Below are 18,514 nucleotides of genomic sequence, written 5' to 3'. Positions count from 1 at the left end.
AATATGGTTGTAACTCCAGCAATTTAAATCAGCTTCCCCTTTTCAATAATGTCCTGCCCTTTTAATTCAGCTTCAAAGAAAGATATGTTTCAGGTTGACTGCCAATTGGTTAGATTAAAAAATCACTTGTTTTTGAGAAAATGGTGAAAATGAAATGACCACTCCAGGCCATGATATTGTACTTTCTTTTATTTCATGGTTTTAATAGACTTTAAAATAATAATACTCTGCTGTTTTACATTTGAATAATCAAAAGCTATTTCCACAAGCTAAGGCTTCAGTGTCCTAAGAGATGGTTATTATCAGCTACAGCCCTTTAAAAATAATTGCTTGAAAGCCAATTAGACTAACCTAGTGTTTTTCAAATTTGATAACTTCAACTCCCAGAATTCCCGAGCTAAGGGATTACATATCTAGAGAAGTTGTGACTTTTTACTTTTCTTGCTGATATAAAGTAGTTTTGGAAATGACACAAAACCATCAGTTCAGACTTTAATTTAACTTTCCTTCTTTTAATACATAAAAAACCTCTGGTGATTTGGATTTACGATGTTCTTCTACAGTGTAGATGTCATATTGCAGCAGAGCCAAGGCTTGGTTAGATGATATTTTATTCTTGGTGTCAATGCACACTTCAAGATAGTAGTACTATGCTGTAAACAGTAGTTTACTGCTGTGGTAAATCGTATAAATAGTAATTGTATAAATAATTTTGAATTATTTTCTCCTTTCTGCAGAAACTAATTGCAAGCTAATGAAGCCCTTTAACTGCAACACCAATGTGTGCATTGCAGCAAGGAACAGGCAGCTTCAGCTAAATGTCCAAAGGACACAATACTCATCCAGATGTTTTCTTTCTCTATGGAAGAATGTCTAGTACCCCAACTCAGGCAATCATATCTCTGACTAGCATTCTATACAGAGCTAACTACATCTGTAGTCATCCATGTTGTCGGTGTCAGTCTCATACTCCAAAAAACAAAATCTTGCCTGTTTTGCCCACAATCTTGGATGATTGTACTATCATTTACCATTACAATTTAAAGTTGAAAGGAAGGGAGCAACAGAATATTTCAGAATCTAATAAAGTCCTGTAAGCTTTCCCCTGTATACATTGGGGAAGGAGTCTGAAGGGACATTGTTTATATTGGATTCTGCAGAGTTCTGCCTATATTCAAGAGAATGCAGACTCTTCTGAATGTCTGTGGAGGCCTTAGTGCTCTGATGCTGTTATCTAGTACTGGATATATTAAAATATTTGCAAGCAAATAACCAAACTCAGAAAACAAGGACTCCACACAATTCAATCTTGAGCTATGAGTCATCCACCTAGGTCAGGGCTGTCAAACTGCCGGCCCATGGGCCGGACATATCATCGGGAAGCCACATCCACCCCATTGCCGGCAATGGCAAAACCGTCCCAATACATTGTGCGACATCATGTGACGTCGCGAGTTTGACATGTCTGACCTAGGTAGTATATATATTTTTTTATGAACTGCTAATTCAGTAGTATGATGGCAGCAAAACCTGTTCTGCAGCTTATACAGTAAATTTGTTAAGCTTTCCAGCCTTTCTTCTGTATACATTTTACCCATCCTAGTGATGTGTATTTACCAAGTAGCTGAATTTGCTGAACATATGAAGATGTGGTTGGCTAATTTATGGCTCAGGGTGTTAATGCCAATCTAGCCAGCAAAGCAGATTTCAATCACGGTTCAGTACCTTAAGTAGCATGTTGTAAAAACATAACATAATTGACTGTTTCTGGCTCTAATAATCCTTTGCCACCAGTTTCTATTTCCATTTTTTAAAAAAAAATGTATTTCCTTTGGCTGGACTCTCACAATGCCAAATAATTACTGTTTTGGCAGAAAACTAAGGGCACCAGATTTATTTCAATCTCTTGCTAAGTATTTTAATTTTGGAGCACCAGAATTTTAAGAGTAACTGAAAGGATTTATGTGGTTTTTACTTGGATAGAAAATATTAGTAAAGTTGTATTAAAAAATAACCCCTATGCCAGGGATAGGCAACCTTGGCTCTTTTATGACTCGTAGACTTCAACTCCCAGAATTCCTGAGCCAGCCATGCTGGCTCAGGAATTCGAAGTCCACGAGTCATAAAAGAGCCAAGGTTGCCTACCCCTGCCCTATACCATATGATTCCCTTGCTCTATTTTCTTGCCATTTGTTTTTATTCAAACAGAACTAGAACCAGCCCCAAAACTTTATTGAATTGCATCCCTTGGGTTTAACACTGATGAACTGTTCTCTAAGTATAAGCATGCAAATTTACAACTTAAAATTTAGGGCAAGAAACATCCATGCTTAGTACTGATCCTGTTGGCGTTTTTAGTAGCCAGCACATAAAACAATCACAATAAAGACCATGACATTAGGTAATAGCTGATTAGACAAGAAGTTGTTCACATTTATTTTCTAGGTTACTCTTTAGAAAAGAGCAGTGCAAAAACCACATTGCTGTTATTATCAAACTCCTTTAAATATCTGCCAATATGCAAGGTGGCAATACTTTTTTTTTGCTTTTTTGTTTTTGGGCAAGATGGCAATACTTGACCATCCTTGACTGATCTAGAAAGTTATCTCGAATTGGTCCTGATTAGTATTTGAACTGAGATAGGAAATCCAAAGCTATAGAGTGAAAAACTGAAAAGTATATCAGATAAGGCGGCAATGGCCAACCTCTTGCATTTGTTGGCAACAAAGCTACATAAATTTAGCCACGTAAGTCACCAAGAGCCAAGCTTGAGATGAAATATATTTGTAGTTTCAATGGGCTAAGGAAGACGATTTTCTTAACAGATTCTTCTGCTACATCAAAGTAGATACACAATATTTAGTCAAGATAGAATGCATTACTTGTCCTCAACACATTTTTCAGTTCCTCTAACATTGGGGCCATCTGTTAAGCTGCTGTCTCTCCAGCAATAAAAAAGTGCTTCATTACTCAAAAGATGAAACAATGGAAGTTCTGCAGATACACTCTGTACCAAGGTAGGCAAGTGAAGATATTGACAGATTCAATTAGGTTCTGGCTTCATGAGCTTGGATATCCTATTTGTATTAACTGGCAGAAGACAGTTCCACAAAAGTGATTTCTTGAAGAGCAATGAATACTGTGAATGTTCAAGATTAAGATGCCATTTTATGTACTGCCACTATGATGCCATCATGCTTCTGGATCATGATATTGCTGGAAAAAACACACACCAAACAATAAATAAATATTTTATAGACTTTTTTAATATTGTAAACAAACCCAAAATATTAATGAAAATAGTGCAGATTGGGGCTATTGATGATTTTATAATTCCTATAGTTACATAACTGGTTGAACCAAGTATTTTATTTATTGAATTTATATAGCCACCCATCTCACTTGCATATTACTTTGGGCAGAGTATACAAAACAAAAATTACACAATGAATACAAATTATACATTTAAACAGTTAAAACACTATACGAACAATAAAACATGGAAGAATGCAATCAAATTTATACCAGTCATTTAATGGACTCCATGTTTCCACTGGAATTCCATACCCAATGGCAAACCCAGGATTATCCCCAACAACTCCAAAATATAGGTTCATGGGGGTAATAAAAATGAATTAAGGCTTCAAATCCAAGGTTAAAAGAGCCAGTTTGGTATGGTGGTTAAGACATCAGGCTAGAAACCAGCAGACTGAGTTCTAGTACCACCTTAGGCATAAAGCCAGTTGGGTGACTGGGCCAGTTACTGTTTCTCAGCCCTAAGAATCAGGAATCAGGCAATTGCAAACCATTTCCAAAAATAATTGCCAAGAATTTTTTTACAAAAATTGACAAGAACACTCCAGTGTTTGGAGGCAAAAACAGTAAATGGGTTCTCCCTAATAGGGAAAAGGCACAGGTATAGGTATGTTATATATGCAAATTTCTAGAACCAAAAGAAGGGGGAAAAGTTTTAACTTTTTTTTTGACATCTTTACTCAAAAAGGCAATGATGCAGTGAGGTCTGTTAAGTCATTTAACACAACAAAGGAAAACCACAGAATCAAATGAACAACCCACGTTCTTTTTGGGAATTACACTGCACACAGTAATGAACTGGGATCCACCAACATTTATGGAATCATAAATTGGTCTTTAAAACTGTATTAATTATGCTTACCCAGTGTCTGATTCAAGACATACAACAGGAATATCTGTTGGATCAGAAGTTAATTTTGCTGCCTGCTGGGCCAAAACAGATATTACACCTGCATGCTCATCTGAGAGGGTGCCACGACCTAAAAGATAACTGTGCATTATTCAAAAGAAAAATGTTCTGCATTTAGCTGTAAAGAATACTGTAAACATTCTCCCCAAATAATTAACTGCAAATTGCAGGAATTGTCTGGATTTCTGACAATATGTCCAATTACTAGTTGCAAAGTCAAAGTGCATTGAAGGCTGACACAGCTAGATAAATTTTCAAAGATCTGGTTGACTTTTTGGCAATAAAATCCTGAAACAGTTGGACTTTTGGATATAACCAAGCAAGGCTTTTATTATGTCACTTATTTGCTGCAGCTTTACAATTATTAACTAGACTGGGTCTAGCACAGGGGTGAAAAGGCTTGTCTAACATGGGGTTGCTAATTTCAGTAGTATTGGCGACTAAGCCAGAGGTGAGGAAGGTTAAAGCCTCTGACTTGCTTGATGTCCTTTGTAAGCTCTAAGCACCTTGGTGCTTTCCTCTATCCTTTAGGAAGAGAAAAGGATTCCCTCAAGTTTATCTTTTAATGGTACCCCTTAGTATAGGGTCCCCAAACCTGGGCTGCAGCCCACCTTCAGGCCTGGAGTCATTTGGAACTGGGCTGCAGAAGTGGCGGGCAAGAATGTGTACGCATCCCCACTTGCGTGAACAGTGAGCAAGCGTGTGTGCTTACCCGTCTCTCGCATAGAACCATCCCCTCGCCCCCTCCCACTGGTCCAAAAAGCTGAAAGGTTTGGGGAACTCTGCCTTAGTAGATTAAAAAATAGTGGCTTCCTTGTCATTTCTATATTTACTATTGTTTTGGTGTTTCCCCATTCATTCCCTCTTTAAACAAATAAAGTACCTACAGCAGTATTGGCTTTAGAAAGGTTGCATAATTATTAAGTCAGTGCAATTTTCACTGGATGGAGAGAGTTCTTTCCATTTCTCAGTGAATGTGGAAGGCTACTCTTCTTTTCATTTTCTCTGTTAACAAATGGGCAAATTGAGTCTACATCTTCCTCCAAAAACACCTTTAGGACAACCATGACCTCGACATTGGGATCGCCATACACCTTTCCCCATCCTTGTTGTATAATGGGTGCTGTTAAAACAGCCAGAGGTTCACAGATGCAAATATGCAGATGATGGGAGCAACATTCATATAATACACTCAATTGCTGGATCTGCATAACCAGAAACTAAGAACATGCTGACTAAAATTCAGTTGGCTTGTGGGTCAGTAGTTTTGCAAATACAAACTACTGGAACAAAACTAAGGCCCTTTCCTAGATATTGGGGGGTGGGTGGGTGTAAGACAGCCACTCATGCTTTAATTACCTCACAACTTCATACTGCAACATGCTCTACTCAGGCTGCTTTTGAGGACTAGACCGAAGCTTGAACTGATCCAAAATGCAGCCATGAGAGCAGTGACAGACATGCCTCAGTATGCCCATCTAATATTTCTGCTTCACAATCTCACTGGTTGGTTTGCTTCCAAATGCAATTTAAGGAACTGTTTTCTCTGAAGTCCTACATGGCATAGAGCCTGGTTATTTCAGGGACCACCTGCTTCCCATAATATCTCGTGGTAAATTCAATCCTGGAGTTTGTTTTCAGCAGACAGAGGACAACTGACACAGGGTTGGCACATTCTGGGTTCCTTCGATTAAATCAGCGGCTCCCAACCTTTTCTATACCCTGCACCTCTAGAATGCTTCTGATATATTCTCACACCCCCTTACAAAAGTTTGAAATAATGGCAATGAATTATGCATATACACTATAATTTTGAAAATCAAGTTTTCGCACCCCCTGGAATATCTTCTCGCACCCCCAGGGGATGTAAGCACCCCTGGTTGGGAACCCCTGAATTAAACAATGTCATTTTTCGGGATCTCAGAAGTGCCCCTTCTCTTAGCTGTCGCCTGTCTTCTGGCACAAGGGTCTCCCCAAGATCTAGATGGCAACCACTCTGCTGTTGCTTAGAAGAGCCACGAAGGCCTTTCGCAAGGGAGAGTGAGACCACGCACTGCATCATGATTGCATCTTTTATCTTTATTTTTAATGCTTAATTGATTTTATTGTAATTTCTTTGATTGTTGTGAACTTCCTGGAGTTCTTGAGAGTTGAGTGGCATACAGGTTTAATAAACTGTGATTATCACTCCCACTGCCAAGTTTCTAGCTTGGATTCTTCATTGCTGCCAGAGAATAAGATGTCAACAAGATGTCAAAATTCTGAATAGGCATTTCCAGAGTTTAAAAACACAAAACAAAACGCCACTTGCTGTTTCATTAGGAGCAGGATTTAAAGGAGGCAACAGCAAGAGGCCCACATATGACAGGTTTGTGGACCCTGTTAGAATTTCTAAATAAAATGACAAAGAGAGCAGGGATGCATATGAAAACGAGAGAACTCAACCACCAGGAGGATTGCTTGGGCAGAAGTTTAAAAAAGCAATTAAATGGGAAGGGGGGAGGGAAGTATGGGAAAACCGAGTAACAACCCTATTTCACTTTTACTTCTCCCAGCAAAAAAAAAGAGAAAAATCTAGTGCAGTGGTTCTCAACCTGTGGGTCGGGACCCCATTTGGGGTCGATCAACCATTTCATGGGGGTCGCCAAGCAAGGCTGTCCGCCATTTTTTTTGTCCATTTTTTTTGTCCGCCATTTTTTTCCCCTTTTCCGGTGGGTGCCTTACCTCCCTTGGGCTGGGCCAGCTGGTGGTCAGCCTGCTCCGTCTCTGCCGCTTGCCAGCTATGCCTCGGCCGGCGCAGGGGGCGGAACCACGCATGCACGGCGCTCCCGGGCAGGGAAAGTCCTCGACTTACGACCGGTTGGGTAGTCCTTGACTTATGACCGGTTTAGTCCTCGACTTACGACCGGTTTAGTCCTCGACTTACGACCAGTTTAGTCCTCGACTTACGACCGGTTGGGGTCGCGGCATTAAAAAGGTTGAGAACCACTGATCTAGTACAACCTAAATATCACGAAGTCTCTTCCAAAAGAGTAGTTTATACTGGGGGAAAAAGCACCGCTGTATAATGCTTGATTCGAAATTCAAAACAAAGCAACAACTCCTGCTACATGAGAAGCGCAGGGACGAAGGTACAGTATTTGAAATGGCATCGGGGCTAAGCGTTGAAAAACAAAGGAAGGAGAAGACAAGCGGATTTGGAATATGCGCAGAGCTTCTGCCACCGTAAAGTTTCTACTTACAGCCCAAATTTAGCCCCTGAGAATCGGTGCAGAGGACTCCCGCAATGGAGGGATTCTTCATACTAAGGGAAAAAAGGAGACGGCACGGATGAGCGTTGAACCAGCCAGAGAAGAAACCATTCCTCCTCCCCTCCCCACCAGATGCCGGCTGCCCTTCGTTAAAAAAAAAAAAGAGAGAGAGAGAGAGAGAGAGAGAACCTGCCGGTCGTCCACGACCCGCGAGCAGGAGCGCCGTCCTTTGCGTCACTTACGTATCTTCCAAATGAATCTCCAGCGCCCCTTCCATTTTGCCGATCGCAGCCTTTCCGGCAGCTCCCGAATTCATCAGCTGATCGAGGTCACGTGACTAGCAAGACAGACGGTGGCTCCCGAAGGCCGAAATTCTTCAAGGTTAAAAAAAAAAAATACACCGATCGGAAAACACGAAGGTCATGGGTTTCTGCGGAAAGGCATCGCGCTCCGTTGTGTTTAAACACAGTTTGTTCAGAACATGCGTTTCTAGTTGAAAGTTAAAGATTTATTTTATCTTGTCCGCAGAGATAGATGCCTCCTATCGAAAATGATTTTAGAGTTTTGCTTGGGGTGAGCTTCGCTTGCAACCATTGGTGCCTGCTAGCACGTAGATAGGATCCTAATGTAGCGTGTGCGTTTGTAAATAATAATATAGTTTTTAATTGGTTTTAACTGGTTTTTAATGGCTGTGTTTGAATTCTCCAGATTGCTTAGCTTTGTGTTTTAATTGTTTATGCCGCCTGGAGTCTTATGCGTTAGATGTGAGGTTATGTTCAATAAGTAAATAAATATAATAAAACCATATATTCTGATGTTTAGCATCAAATCAGAAACTCCCCGTTTAACTTTCTATATCGGTATCAATTCGATGCTGCCACCTACGGTAGCTGAGGTTTCTTTCGCAGGATCTCCTACCGCACTTTTTTAAAGGGACCGGCAGGCAGTCATAAGAGCAAGGCAGTGCTGAGAGATGGTGCCTGCAATTAGAAAAGAGAAATAATCCAGCATCTCATTCACCGACATTAGGTACTGCAGGAAGAGGAAGATTATCTAAAGAAAAGAAGAAATAAAGGAGACATGATAGCAGTATTCCAGTATTTAAGGGGCTGCCATCAAGAAGAGGGGGTCACGTTATTCACCAAAGCACCAGAGGGCAGGACAAGGAACAATGGTTGGAAACTGATCAGAGAGAGAAGCAACCTGCAATTAAGGAGAAACTTCTTGACAATGAGGACAATTAACCAGTGGAACAGCTTTTCTCCAGAAATCGTGGGCGCTCCATCACCGGAGATTTTAAAGAAAAGACTGGACAGTCACTTGTCTGAGATGGTAATAGGTCAGGGGTAGGCAACCTTGGTTCTGTTATGACTCGTGGACTTCAACTCCCAGAATTCCTGAGCCAGCATGACTGACTCAGGAATTCTGGGAGTTGAAGTCCACGAGACATAAAAGAGCCAAGGTTGCCTACCCCTGGTATAGGTTCTCCTGCTTGAGCAGGAAGCTGGACTAGAAGACCTCCAATATCCCTTCCAGATCCTATCCTATCCTATCCTATTCATTGATTCTCAGATCCATATTCAGATAAAACTATGAGGTAAGAAACCCAGGTTTGAATAGCTTCATAACCAGTTTAGGCATACGCAGCATCCAGGATCAAATTGTATCAAGTTTACATTTTAAATAAATTATAAAGAGCCTTCCCCTGAAAAATTTGAAGCCCAAATCGTTCTTTTTACACTACTCAAATATATATTTTTGAATTCAACAGCATGCAATGTGATAACATGTATTTCACATATTCCATTAGTCAATATTTATTATTGGGAAATTATAAAAACAACAACAATTTTAAACCATGATTGTCCAGTTTGTTCATATTTTTTATTTTCTACTGAGCATGTACTTGTATTTGAAAGCTAAGGTCTATTTTATCTCGTACCAAAGACAGATGCCTCCCATTGAAATTGATTTTAGATTTTTTACAAAAATTAGGCTGAAATGTTTACCTCTAAATGTTCAACCTGATTGAATCCCAGAGCTGTATTTAATCATTAGAAATGTTGCTTCCTAAATCAAATGCCACATTAATTCTAGGGCATCAGCACTTTCCCCTGATGAAATAGTCAAAAGCAAGAAGAGTGATGTTTCCTTTGCCACTTCCAATCACCAACAGGAATGTGAGATCTGTGCCATCCCATCGGTCACAACAATATAGAGCTTGAGTAAGAGACTCTCTGAGTTATTTGGGGAAAATAAAAGTTTATCATTCTCTGGACATGGAATTATGATCAGGAGAGAAATTTTTGTCATTTAGGCGAGTAGGAATCAGGAATGCAAAACAAAGCTGGATCTATGGTTACATATACCCATTTATTTTGCATCCAATCTCCATATACTATTACTATTTGTGTTTAATATTAACTAGTACTTCATAGATATGGTATATCTTTGTCAAACAGAGCAAAGGCATTTCTTTCTTTATATGTTTAGAGCCATAGTCCCATGTGGTACAGATTAAAAAAAACTTATTGAAAAACTTAAGAAGTGCAAAACATGCATAAACAATGTAAAATCTTAGCAGCATATCACAAGTAGCAAGCAACTTACCTGCTTCCATCAAAACAACTCCCAAGTTTTTTGAAATGAGTTAAAAAGCCCTTAATGATAAATGCACACATGGACATGGATATACAGTAATTTATAGTACCAAAGCTATCATGAACATATTCAAACTTCTACTATCCTGCCAAATTATACTGAGCATTAAACTGCATAATGTTCAGTTCAGAAAAGGAGGAAGGAAGAATGAGTAAACAAATGTAAAAGCATAAGAGAAAAGGCAAAAATAGAATTTAGTCTACTTTACACTAATATCATTTCCTATGCTTCTCTACACTTTTGTATCTTTGCAATGTATTCTTGGTTCTATCATGTCCACACATCACTTCATATATTGCCTGTTGTTCTTTAAATTCAACTCTTATCTCTTATTTTACCATTCAATGTACTTTTTAAGTTTTTCCTGACCCAGCTCTCACAAATTACAGAATAGTCAGAACCATACAATGCACAACCATTTTCACTTGTCAAAAATCCTAACTACTCATCCAAACTAATGGGATTAGAGCTAACAATGACTGAGAGATCTTGGAGTAATGGTAATTACTGAAAGTGTTTTGATCAGAATTCTGCCTTGCCAGGCATATAATGAACTATTATTTCTGTACTTTTTTTCCATTCCCCCTTCTTTCCCTTTGTAAATGGGAATAGTAATGGTGTTCTTTCAATTGTCAGTCATAGGTGCAGTCATTTACATCCTATAAGCAGCTTAGCCACTTCAAAAACTTCTAGGATCATATTTTAATATTTCTTCAGTTACACCATCTGCACCTGTAGCTTTCAGATTTTAAATAATTATTTCAACTTCCATTCTTTGACATATTACAATGCCATACAAGTTCTAAAATATTCCTTCTAGCATTTCCTTGCTTTAGTTTCACCTTAAATCATTTCATTATCATTTTATCCAGCACAGCCTCCAACCTCTAACTGAGGCTCCTTGTATAATACTTTTCCTTTGTTGCCAAAACATTTTTTTAATTTGCTTAACGGTTTTGTCTGCCTTTTTTATTTAATTGTTCCCGGTTATGTCACACTATTTAAAATCAAGAGAAATAATACAGGTGGTCCTCGACTTACAACAGTTTGTTTAGTGACTGTTAAAAGTTACAACAGTACTGAAAAAAGTGACATGATTATTTTTCACATCCCCGTGGCAGCATCCCCATGGTCAGGTGATCAAATTTCAGATGCTTAGCAACTGGCTTATATTTATGATAATTGCAGTGTCCTGGGGTCATATGATTAACTTTTGTGACTTCCTGACAAAGTCAATGGGGAAAGCCAGATTCACTTAGTAACCGTGTTACTAACTTAACAACTGCAATGATTCACTTAACAATTATGGCAAGAAAGGTTATAAAATGTGGCAAAACTTAACAAATGTCTCAGCAACAGAAATTTGGGACTCAATTGTGGTTGTAGGCGGAGGACTACTGTAATTCTTTTCTATGCTGTGTTGGTCATGCTACCACTAGATTACTGTGTCCATTTCTGTTACCATATTTTAGGAAGAACATAGATGGATTGGAGTGTATCCAGAAGTTAGCAGCCAATATGCTAGGGCCTGGAAAGAAAAAATAAATATGAGGGATCATTAGAGGTATTGTGTATATTTAGCCTAGAGAAGAGAAATAGAAGTATGATAGCCATCTTCAAGTATCTAAAAGTCTGTAACATATAAAATAAAATTATTCAATTTTTCCAATAGGATCTGAAAGTCTGTAATGTAGAAAATAGAATCATTCAGTTGTTCCAGCAGGCAGGACATTTTTCTTTTGTATCCTAGGACATAGGATGATAAAACTAATGCCAAACTGAAATTTGCTTTGGAATTTCTCAAACATTTTCTTCCCCATTTTCTTTCTTCCATTTTCCACCTTATCTTAGGTAGAAAAGAAAAAGTGTTCCTTTCAAAATAGTGGAGATGCTTTGTCCCATAGTCCTATCACCCTAGCATTTCCCTTGAATGCCCAGACTAAAGTCCATTAGGAGATTAAATTATGTCTTTCTTGGGAATTAAACACATTCACACATAAACTTTGGCTGTCATGCAAGTGCACCCCCTCCCCCCATATTATAGCCATAATAATTTCACTGATACTAGAGGGAGAGAGAGGGGAAAAGAGAAGCAAATTCTTTTTCATTGAATTGAATGAAACTTGATAGATGAGATGAAAGGGAATGTTTTTGCATGACAGAGTAAAAATTCACCTTTTCAAGCACTGAAGAAGCATCCATTGTCAGGGATGGAGGACTCTTATCAGCATGACAACTGCTTCAGTATAAAATATAGAGAGCCAACATTAAATTGTCCCAGGAATAATTTTCTCACATAAATGATTCACAAATGACTCTATGTATTTCTTTAGTGCATCTGAAAATGGATTTTAATATTATCACCAGTTTTTTACAGATTACATTATGGACACTTGCAATATTTAGCATTTGCATTATAGCTACTTTACACAGTGGGCAGGATAATGATGGAATATATTTTTAAAACTGGTAAAGTTAGAGATAATTCAGAATAGTAGAATCAATTCACAAGAAATGATTCCTAAAAGATTTTTCTTTAATCATGCTGGAATTACCAACATTTTTATTCCCTAATAAAGCTCATGTACTCCAGTACTATATTTTAAACTTCAAAATAGCCAATCAACTGCCATTGAAAAATAAAACTTCATAAAGATAACATTGTCTTGATCAAAGGCACCAATGCATTAAAAAAATAATGTGTGAAAAGGTTCAGAGACAAAGCAATCATACAGGAATGTTTCCTTCATGTGAAAAATCATACAATTTATTACCACATCTGGAGCATTATACCAACATTTATTGATAATTGACTTTTCCACTGCAAAGGCCACTTTTAGTTGCCTGGCAACTGCAGTGACACTATGCAGTTCATTTGCATTTAAGTTTTCAAAACATGGTGCATTTCAAATTACAGATAATATTTAATCTATAAGAAACAAAGATAAAACTGTTGTCCTCTAATATACACGAACATGTATACACAAACAAACAATTATTTCCAGCTGTTTGTTCTACAAACAAATAGTGAATCTGGATTCAGTTTAAAATATAAACAGAGTACACATTCATGAAATATTCATTATTCCCTCAATGCTATTTTAATCCTTTCTTTAACACCCTCAGCGGTGACAGTGAAAGTGTCAGTGAGCTTTTTGGCTGCAAATCTTGACATCACTCACTGTGACTTCCAGGTAAATGTTCAAAGAAATAAGCTGTAGGAGAAAAATGGAAGATAAAAAAAGATGGTAAAGAAAAACCCTGAATTTCGATATTATCTAAGCTGCCTTTAAATGAGCAGAGAAACCATATCCTGGGTGAATTAAGGCATTGTGTTGTTTTCACTATCATTTTCTAATTATTGGAGGCACACTAAGTAAAATATTTCTAATAATATTAAGTGTAAATAATACACTAAATATTTTTGGACAATGACCTCCAAACTCCAGAAGTTCAGTGACTGGGGTTGGAACATCTCCTTATTATTGGCTCAAAAGGGAAGGATCACAGTTCAGATCCAATCTTCTCAGGATCTCCAGATAAGAGTATAATACTCTTCCCAGAAAGTTCAGAGGACCACTCTCAAAGCACATCTGTACTTAGATCTCCAGTCTGAAAGTTCAGAGGACCACTCTCAAAGCACATCTGTACTTAGATCTCCAGTCTTGTGCCTGCAGCTGCAATCTAGATTTCAATCTGTTCCTTAGTTTATGACAACAATGTCTGGCAGACAGATGGTGCAGTTCTTAAGAGGTGGAGCCTTCTCCTGGAATGGGGAGTACCATTCTCTTCTATGAAGGTGGGATACTTGATTTCTTTTACTTTCTGGAAAATTAGGGAAGATCTTGTCTGAAATACTTCCCATACCTACTCCTCCTTTTTTGTGGATGGAGACATTTTTTATATGCCAGTTGTCCACTCTACAGCTCATCCTTGTGTCCCAAGATCATTCCCATTTACCATTATATTTTTTGATTCAACCTCTTGCCCTGATGACAGAACTCAAGTAGTCCCCTTTAGTGTTTGTCCTCTTGGCAGCCTTTTACCCTGCAGGGTCAATGTTGGAATGGGGTCTTGGGTGGCCATGAATTAGCCAATCAGCTCAGCTTTTCAGTCTACTGTACCCTTTTTTCTTTTCTGCAGTTATCTTCAGAAATGCTGTCTCATTATTTCTCCTAGCCCTTCTGCATTGCAGTGACAACTCTTCCATTATTTCCCTGTTGCTTGCCTGCAGTTCAACCAATCAATTGTTAATGCAATGGAAGGTTTGCTGTTAGAATAGGGAATGTCAAGAGGAATTGAAAGGCATCATTTCTAGAAACTTAGTATGGGTAACACTGAGCTAAATGAATCGAGGGTTTGATTCAGCAAGGGGTGATTTCTGTGCTTTATTGACTTTTGTGAAATATACATAGACTGTAGGGCAGAAGAGAAGAGAGCTGAACTATTATTCAGCTCTTCTTTTTCTTAGAAATCCGTAACTCTGGTTTCTCAGGCTTGCAGAATTTCCTGCTTAGAGCACTATTCCCATCATCCTAGTCATTTATAGTGTTATCTAATTTTCATTACATTGATATAAAAGTAAGAATTCCATACATTTCAAGATGTCACATTTCCAAGCAATCCAATGTCAACATCATAGACCTACCAGTATATTCTTTGGCTTTGTGGTACTCCTACTCATGTTGAAGAGGGCCAGCTCTGTGGACTGCTACTCTTACTCCATGTCCATTTCCACCTGGCCTTAGTTGGCCTTTCTTCCCACATAATAAAATCATATTTTTGTGAGTTCACTATTTCTAGTCCAGGAATAGTTAACACAATCAAAATTGTCCCACAGAGACTTCAGCAGACAAATAAACAGATTGATCATAGTGCATGGGGACAGAGAGACAGAGGGAGGGAGGGAGGGTGGAGAGAGAGAGAGAGAGAGAGAGAGAGAGAGAGAGAGAGAGAGAGAGAGAGAGAGAGAGATATGAATTATAGTGAGGAAGCATTTAGCATTGCACCTAGATTCATAGTTCTCCATGGCTCTTCTCTTTCCTACATAATCCTAATTCATCTCCTAGAATGCTCAACTTACATCAAACTTCTCACAAATATATTAATATATCTTAACTAGATGACTTCCCACTTCCTCCTGACTCAGTGCTTCTTCTGGAACACAACCTAAATGGGGACATTTGCCTAGGACATTGCCTAATACAGCTTTTATCTTCATTTGCTCTGAAATACTCTACTTGTTCATTTCTATCTCTGAATGGGCGTCATTTATCTCTCTTTACCCCAGATAGTGTATATTTTATGCGAAATACAAACATTAGCTTAGGAATTCTTGTAAGTGTAGCTAGAAGCTCTTTGCTTTATTTTCTTCTATGCCATCTTATTAATTCTTCTTAAATGAATTGAATAACTTCTGTGATTTTGAAACCTGAAATTACTGAATAGCTGTGTTCACACAATACACTTATTCACAAACAAGCTAGTGCGTTTTAGCCTAATCTAAAACTACTGAAATTTGAGAATAGTCTTTTAAGGCAGCCCCTCGTAAAGTATAGTTTATCCAGGTAGCGCTGTAATCAGGGTACCAGTTAGGTCCTCTTTACCCTAGTTAATTAAGGCTGCAGTTTGTGCACCAGCTAAAGCTGGGTAAAAATTCTTTCAGCCATGGCTTCCATCTACTGTTCAAACAGGGGTTATAAATCCAGAATGTCTCCCAAATTGCGAACCTGCTGCTTCATAATTAGTACTTACTTATCTAGAGATACCACTAGTATCAGTGGAGAGACCCTGAAGAACCTTACAATCTCTTGGCACAGAGATTGGAGTGTGATGTATGAATTATGAATCATCAGCATACAGATGATAATTAATTCCAACCTCATATCACTACCACATTGGACTAGAACCATCTACTGAAGACAGACTTGAACAACACTACTTCCAGTTTCCAACCTCATACAACCTACTGTGACTGATAGTATTAAAAGCGGCAGAGAGGTTTAAAAGGACTTGAAGGTTTAAAAGGACTAGGAGAGGTGCATAACCTCCATTCAGTCCCAACAAAGCTAATCCAGGAGAGAGACCAAAGCAACTCATTCGCATGATGGAAAAAAGATGCAATAATCTGTTTCTTCTAAGATGCTACATAGGGATCTTACACTGTTGTCTCAACAACTTTGCCCCAGAAGGGTAGGGTGGAGACCACTTTATGGCCTCTTCAGAAAAGGATGCAGTGAGGTATTAACAGTCACAGATCCAGGTGTAGTAATTACTCCCCACACGCCTCATAATTGCCAGAGGTCCAAACTACAGACAAACAGAAGACAAACTACACAGCACTCCTTACTAGCACTGATAATGTTACCTAGTTTGGGTAATGAAAGTCTGCAAGAAATCAAGCAAGCCCAGAGAGCACCAAGAACTGCTTAGTGCTCTATCTATTCATCAAGAGTTCACAGGCCAAGAGGAATCCTAAATAATATGGCAACAATATACTCTATTCACCTTCAAAGATTCTGTCCTTGAATGGAGACTTTTTTGTTGACAAAGTCCTGTTCAAATTGATCACAGTAGTTAGGTGGAATTTCTCTCTGACTTCTTCCTAGAAAATTTTCAATTTTCAATCTATGTTTTATGAGAGAGACAATAGGGTTTGCATGATGAACAACAAATGCCAAGTAGGCCGTTCACATTTTTAGAACATACAGTAGTTGCCACAATGGCTTAATTTCCCTAGAGGGATCACACATGAAACTATGCTTCTAAATGCTAGTGGGATTATTTTGTAACTGTGCCTAATGTTTCAGTGGAGGATTTAAACATAACAAAATATGGTTTAAAAATTATTTTAAGAATTAATGTTTCAATATCTTTGGAGATGTGTTTAGTTTTATATTGGTCTTTTAAAATTATATTAATTGCAGATGAGCAATGCCTGATCAGAAAGGGACTTGAATGAGAACCACACAAAAAAGTTCAGGAAATTACCTGAACAATCACAGGTTTTGTTTTGCTATCAGAGCGATAACCCTGTTGCAAAATAAATTAATAATAATAATGCATAATAATTTTAAAACACGTCTTTATTTGGGGCTACCACAGTTCAAGTCAAAATAGTTTTTCATGGCACCATCTTATAATGATAGTGTTTGGAATTGTTGGGAAGTTTGGGTCAGAAGATAACAAGGAATTAAGATTAATTGGTTAATTTGATTCAGCAACTCTTATGAGCCCTGTAGCTTTTCCTAAAATCTAGCACCTACATGATCAGTATAGGCCTGCATTCACATAGATGGAATCTGTCCATTTTACAAAACACTTTCATTTATATAAATTGGGCAAATTGGCCCTTTCATCCCGTCTTCCCTTGTCTTATCCATGTGCAGAAGATCACTGCTGTAGCTAGAGATAGACTAATTCACTGGGTTAAATTATCACCAGTGCTTCCAAATATATTGATGCTGCACTAAAATAGGACTTTTCTTCACTGTTATGCCAATCACCTCAAAGGCAATATTGACAAGCTGAACTTGCCAAGGAATGTGATGTGGTAGATGTCTTTCTTGGCAAATAAATGTTTAATTCTTAGCCAAGCATCATTACTATTTATTCAGAAATACAGTAAAATGGGACACATTACTCAGAACATATTGAAATTGTAACTTAATAATAAAATAGAAAACCTTTCACACCAACAACTGATTCTTCATCTCCTTAATTTAAAAAAAATGGCAATCAGTTATGTGTAATTTTACCCAGAATTTCCTCCAGATCTTTTTTAGTAGATAAAGAATAATCTGAAAGCACTAGCTGCATCAAATACAATCCTATAAATAATCCCCATTTTCTTCTACACAGTCCCATTAAAAAAATAGGGTTTGAATCTTTCTCTAGTTACTATTTCTAAGTTTAGGGTTAACTATTCCATATAATGAAGCAAGTAGGAACAAATCCCATTTGCTCCCATTTTTATAATAAATAGTATTTGTTTGCCCACAAGGAACCCTGATAATTATTTCAGGTAAGGTTTAAGAAGAGATGTATTGTTACACCTGTAACCTGATATATGTTGTCCTGTGACGGGGGTTGAAAGGTGCCCTTATTTCTTTTTGAGTCTTCAAGATACTTGTGGCTGTTCTCCAGATTCCTAGCCACAAAGGAGCACCTGCAGTATCTTAAACACCGTTCCCCAAACCATAGATCCTATTGCATGGTCTCTATGGCTCCCATCAGTTCATTACTGAGATAAAGGATTGTAGATCATCCCTTGCCCTTTACAGACATTAGCTAAGAAATAGAACAAACTAATCAAAGGACAACCATGAATCTTTTCCCTTCTCAGTTAAGTTACTAGGTGGTGAAAACTCTAGCTGAA

The 18,514-nt window shown here is 38.1% G+C and overlaps 1 protein-coding gene across 1 annotated transcript; it reads right to left on the bottom strand.

Moving 5' to 3' along the window:
- Positions 1-2,407: 2,407 nt before the first annotated feature.
- LAMTOR5 (late endosomal/lysosomal adaptor, MAPK and MTOR activator 5) lies at positions 2,408-7,805 on the bottom strand. Its single transcript, XM_015814602.1, has 4 exons — positions 7,719-7,805; positions 7,468-7,529; positions 4,178-4,295; positions 2,408-3,216 (listed from the first exon to the last, which is right to left on the bottom strand). Exons 1-4 carry the CDS (start codon positions 7,790-7,792, stop codon positions 3,156-3,158), a joined length of 315 nt encoding a protein of 104 aa, XP_015670088.1. The 5' UTR covers positions 7,793-7,805; the 3' UTR covers positions 2,408-3,155.
- Positions 7,806-18,514: the final 10,709 nt, after the last annotated feature.

The sequence above is a fragment of the Protobothrops mucrosquamatus genome, unplaced genomic scaffold, assembly GCF_001527695.2.
Source record: "Protobothrops mucrosquamatus isolate PMUCROS unplaced genomic scaffold, P.Mucros_1.0 scaffold267, whole genome shotgun sequence".
Classification (NCBI taxonomy): domain Eukaryota; kingdom Metazoa; phylum Chordata; class Lepidosauria; order Squamata; family Viperidae; genus Protobothrops; species Protobothrops mucrosquamatus.
The sequence above is the reverse complement of the archived record's forward strand: the minus strand, read 5'-3'. Positions and strand labels throughout refer to the sequence as shown.

Bases quoted from the DNA above. Each gene is read 5' to 3' on its own strand.
- LAMTOR5 (XM_015814602.1), bottom strand. From the start codon at position 7,792: ATGAATTCGGGAGCTGCCGGAAAGGCTGCGATCGGCAAAATGGAAGGG. The intron at 4,296-7,467 runs GTAAGTAGAAAC...GTTATCTTTTAG, and splicing joins TCAGGGGCTAAATTTGGGCT to GTCGTGGCACCCTCTCAGAT. The intron at 3,217-4,177 runs GTAAGCATAATT...TGTTTTTTCCAG, and splicing joins TGTCTTGAATCAGACACTGG to CAATATCATGATCCAGAAGC.